Source organism: Fulmarus glacialis, unplaced genomic scaffold, assembly GCF_000690835.1.
Source record: "Fulmarus glacialis isolate BGI_N327 unplaced genomic scaffold, ASM69083v1 scaffold44858, whole genome shotgun sequence".
NCBI lineage: Eukaryota > Metazoa > Chordata > Aves > Procellariiformes > Procellariidae > Fulmarus > Fulmarus glacialis.
The window spans coordinates 369-5,791 of record NW_009230998.1 but is presented as its reverse complement, the minus strand read 5'-3'; the positions used below and the strand labels follow the sequence as shown (position 1 = coordinate 5,791).

The 5,423-nt window shown below is 41.4% G+C and overlaps 1 protein-coding gene across 1 annotated transcript in view; it reads right to left on the bottom strand.

Annotated features, from left to right (window-relative positions):
- Positions 1-807: 807 nt before the first annotated feature.
- Positions 808-5,423, bottom strand: part of FBXO22 (F-box protein 22) — a 4,877-nt gene continuing 261 nt past the window's right edge. Inside the window, exons 2-5 of the mRNA XM_009584419.1 lie at positions 5,108-5,199; positions 3,915-4,079; positions 2,754-2,919; positions 808-1,507 (exon numbers count right to left, since the gene is read on the bottom strand). Of these exons, the coding sequence (XP_009582714.1) occupies positions 1,078-1,507; positions 2,754-2,919; positions 3,915-4,071 (753 nt within the window). The 5' untranslated portion in view covers positions 4,072-4,079; positions 5,108-5,199 and the 3' untranslated portion in view covers positions 808-1,077. The remainder of the gene's footprint in view (positions 1,508-2,753; positions 2,920-3,914; positions 4,080-5,107; positions 5,200-5,423) is intronic.

Below are 5,423 nucleotides of genomic sequence, written 5' to 3'. Positions count from 1 at the left end.
AAGAATTTAAAAGGGAGCAAATATATTATTAGCTATACTGAGACTATGCTGAATTTACTTACTTGAACTTTGCAATACTGCATTCCAGCTGCAGCAATCAAAACAGGTGACTGATGTAAAAAGCATGGGAAAAACAAGTCTTGTTTAAAGGCTCTATATAAATAGAACATAGCTAGATCTTGCGTGCCCCACAATTTCAAATTAAAAAGCAAAAAACTTTTTAAAGAAACTTAAAGATACCAGGTAGTCTTAATTTTTAGCACTCTGGATTTAAAGGTTTATAACAGAGAGCATCATGCTACAAGAGAATCTAAAAGAAAAGGCAACCAGTGTGCTTTGATTATGTAAACTTAAATACAGAAAGATGAAATTGCTGGTACACACGAAGTAACAGATATTATTTTCAACCAGATATTTAAGACAACTGAAATTCAGTTAAAGATGGTGAGACAAGTTGAGCTTATAACTAGACAACCCCTCTTTAAATCAGAGCTTTTTCCTCTAAGAATAGAAGGCAAAGTACTTTTACATATTTGCATCTTTATTTAATGAACGCTTTGTTATTTTTCTCTAAAGATTTTCATTCATTTTAGCTAGTAAAACCATTCAGTTCTGTAAATAGGACTCAAGTCTGGGCAGGTTGTGCATCTCTCTTGAAATAAAATCCAGGAAATAGTGGATTTAATGCATCAGTTTTTCAGTATGCATCAGTAGTTTTTGTAGACTGTTTTACGTACATAAATAGAGCACATCAAAGTACTGTTTCTTTCTACATGTTTATATTTGGACTCCGACTGCCATTTGTGCAAACCATTCTCATTTTGGAAGAAAGAGGCTTTCTTCAATGGCAGAATTCCATCATTTACCTGCAATTCTGACATGTACAGGGGTTTACACAAAATGCAAAGCCTTCTCGCAGCTATTACATCAAACCCTATTCCAACTACAAGATTCGATAATATTACCAAAATTATGTTTATGTTTTGGAAGGGGCTTTGATTGCAAGATGTCCACTCTTCCAGACCTCTCAGCTTTCTGGAATGAAAAAAACAGCTCACTGAAGCATTAAAAACATATTTACACTTGGTTTGCTTTAGTTGAACCAAGATGAATAAGAGTCATAACGGTAGTATAACCATGAAGCAGATCATCCTTTATGTCATTACATTCTCTTAATACGAAATTCCCAGTAACTATTCGATCACATCCTATTTCCCCATGTCCAAAAAAGCCAAAGAGGGGAACGTTTGGAAAAAACTTCCTAAATGCATCTGCTTCCATATTCCTTTTGGTTTTATAATGCCGATATCCTCTGCCAACACACGCAAACATGAAGCCAATGGTGTTACGCTCAGGGATGTTTGCTGCTTTGAGACGCTGCATGGCGGCTTCTGCTGTCCTCTCATCAGCTACATCCTGATCTAACAAGACAGTGGCACTCTGGATCTGGGGACCGCTGAAAGCCAGCCCCACCACCCCGCAGGCATCGCCGGGCTGGGCATTGTTACTGAAAGGCAACAGGCACCGAGTTAGAGAGCGTTCCAGGGACCAGTTCCAACCTGAATAAACTTCTGCTGTGGCAGAAGTAGATTTCAAAGCAGGCCAACATCCTACTGATTTTGAAAGCCACCCATAGTTAAAAAACAAACCGAAACCTTCAAATTTTAGCAACCTTTTTTTTTTTTTTTAAGCAACCTTCCACAAGGAAAAACTTTCACATCCATTACCAGGGATTAAGCGTAAGCCTACCTTTCAAACACATGCCAAATTCAGCAGTTTGTGGGCGTCACAGCTCTGTAATTCCAACTAAACTGTTAGTTAAACTCAAGCAAAGATACTCGGGATTTACAAGTCAAACCAGGACAGCAGTCAGTAATGGCTTCAGATTCATGTAGCTTTAAGTCTCCTTGGTTGGCCAGGACACATTGGTTTTAGTACTTACCTACTTAGGCTTTTATTAGCAATAATTTAATACATGGTCAGCTTTCTTATCTGGAGTAATGGTGCAGCTGGCATACGTCAGATGTAAGAAAAATGTTGGTATTACTACGGAGTCCAGACCTACGCTGGCATGAGAGGAGCTCGCGGCAACATCCGCACTGCGCACCCCAGCACGGGGCGCTCCGGTGAGGATGCACCAGCACCCACGCGCCGGATGGCACGAAGGGCTCTCCCTCTGCAGCAGAGCAGCTGGAGCGAGCGCAGCCCCGGTCTGCCCTGCAGGGATCCTGGCAGAGGGAAGGGGTTTAAGCCAGGTAAGATCTAGCCTGGGCCTGTGCGTGCCATCTCCTTCAGCAGCGGCAGCATTATTAGGTGTGCTCCTGGGGCACAGTCCTGTTTGAGTGTCCAGCTACCGCTCTGTAATGTGAACCAAAACGAGGTTGATATAGAAACAAAATGTTCACATAAATGGTCTTTGTCACAATGAGTGATAATTTATCTGCAAGCCAGAGAGTAAACACGGACTGCAATAATTAGCACACATAGGGTATCTGAAGCTGGAAATCTCCTTCGCAGTGGGTTTCTCCTAGCTGGGTTTCCAGAATCCAATTTGTAACACAGTCCTACAAAGCTTCCAGCTTTTCTGGCTAAATCACAGTGTAGCAGTTGGACTTTATTCTCTTAAAAAAAAAATATCATTTTATTACTGTTAATGGGCATTTCTAATGTGACGTAACTAAAAGGCTATGGCTTCTGCAGTGTTTCTCCCATTTTAAATCTTCTTTACAATTTACCTTGAAAAAGATACCTACTTCTCAGAGGTCAGTGATGTAAAGCTCTCCACTTGTCCCCCAGCCAGGATGATACTTTTCTCATTCAAAGGATTGACTATTTGATGAAGAAATCGAGTCGCTCCAGACTTCCAGGAGTTGTAGCCAAACAGAAGAACCACCCGGAGATCTGGGTTATTCTTCAGACCTACAAACAAAAACACAAACACCAATCCTCTTATTTATTTTTAAATCCTGACCCCTGACGTCCAACCAGCCTACTCTCTCCTCAAATAACACATCACACCTTTAGTAATGGCTTTCCATTGCTGCAGTTGGGAAAACAAGACACAAGTTGCCCAGGCATTCAGGAGCTGGGCTGCATTCCCCACATAAGTGAGAATTTCTGAGAAGAACCTAGCACGGAAAAGAAGTCTGCATCTGCTTCCTCCAGATTTCAACTTCTTTAACAGAGCACTTGAGTTTTAGCACAGCCTCAGAAGGCACAGCTCTTCAGTTTTACTTGGCAGCCTTAATCATCCTTTTACAGACAAGAACTGAGTGTATGGGTTATTCAACAAGAACCACAACGCAATAAATAGCTTTACCTGAAAATTAAATCCATTACATACAACAGCCAGTTGCTTATCCCAAGGCAGAAACTCCCAGGTTCCCAGAAGACCCAAGAAACCCTCATTTTATTACTCTTCATAAATGATCTACCCTGCTGAGGACGTGACGTGAGGAATGTAAACTGTATTTACTGAAATATGCTGTCTCCTGTTCTACCTTTCCTTGCCACAACACCTAACTTAGGATCTAAATGCAAAGTTATTTTGGAGAAGAAGAGAAGCAGCTCCTCCCCACTCGTTTCTAAACTGTAGTGATGGGAATCACTCCCAGTGGAACAAACTCATTTATCATTATTTTTAACCACTTAGAGGTTGCTCAAAACCTAAGAGCTCCCTCTGAACAGCTCCACTTGGAACCTAACTGAGGTAATCTGAGATCAATACTCAGGATAACTTAATACTCCAGAGAATGGGAAGAACAGAGATGCATAATTACCAGCCGCAGCCTTAGAGAGCCACAGCGTGCTCGACAGATGGAGTTAGCACAGAAGCTCTTGCTTCCATGCTGGCGCCTAAAAGAGCAATACAACGCTTCACAAAAGCCCAAATAAAGGGGAGAACAAGGACATACCTGCTTCAGCAAATTTACTTTCATCAAAGACCCTGTTCTTCAAGTCTTTTGAAAAATGGAAGGTATGAATTTTCACCCCATCGATTTTGGGAAACAACAGAGCAAACCCAGCTTCGCCCTCTTCAATTTCTTGAGGTTGATTGCTGCTTGAACCCATAGGGGTAACTACAACGATACAAAACCAGACATCTTGCATTCAGCGATTCTAATACTTTTGTCTACACTGTAACACAGATTAAAAGAGGCAGAACAGCTTAGACGATGTGAAACGTGATAGTTCGCTTCCGTAACAACATATCTAATTGACAACTGGTGTGATTTTTTTGATCTTTTGGCGAAGTGAAGCATGTAGGAGTCCTGCTGGCTATAGATCATGCTGAAGTCACTTTGGACAAGGAGACATGGATATATTTGGACACTTCCCCCCAGCCACACCAAATATAAATCAGTTGGAAAACAAGCACTGTGCAATACAGCTGTCTCAAGCCTTCCTGCCAACTTCTGCAGGTACGCAAACATACTCAGATTTTTAAGGACCACAAGTGAAACGGGGGAAGGTGTTATACTAGCGCGTGATGACAGTATAAAGCAAACTGACACAAATATTGGGAGTGTATTATTGAATTATGCTACCGACATCAAATACCCTATTTATACTGTGGGAAAAGAATTTAAGGCGAGAAACTAGGAAAAAACTTTCTAGTGACAAAAAAGTGAAGCACTAGAAAAAGACTGCCAAGGGAGGCTGTGAATTTTCCATAGTTATTGCGTATGCCTCCTGCTAGACCATAACAAACGGGTACGTACTGAGGATGTCCTGTACCATTAATCACAATGTGACTCTGAAAAATATAGATACATCCAAGAAACATTCAATAATTACATTAAGGTGCCAGGAAAAACTGCAATAAGCTGCCTACTCAAATCAACTCCTTTAATTATAACTGCATCACATGAAGTAAGAATTTAAGCTCCACATGACTTAGCAGCGACACTGTGAACTCCTTAAAATTTAAGCTAGCGCTGAACAAGGTGGGAGAACATGGTAATCGCTGTGAGAACTCTACCGTCAGTCTGCAGGACTGTGCTTTCAAAAATGTATGAAATTGTGATAAAGAGGAACTGGAAGAGACGTGCGATACACTGGACACCTTCAAGCGGATCTCTCACAAAATCACAAGTTTTCCTCCTACCTACAACCCCCGGGGTGACCAGTCCAAGAACCTGACATCGCTTTGGCAACAATTTTTCAAGCGCAATTGCTGTTTCTTTACTGTTTCTTTTCCTGGCTGTTAAAAAAAGAAGGAAAAAAAGCAAGATAAGTAAAAATTAGTTGTTCTGAACAGTACTGGAACAAACCTTGCAGTCAATCCCATCCTATTTAACCAACGCTACCCATCCGTGGCTGCCCTGTTAACAACATGGCAGTTCTGCGCTAATCGGTAAGAGCGCAGGACTACTGGCAAGCCAACAGAATCGGTATCCTCTGGAGAACAGGAAAGGAACTCG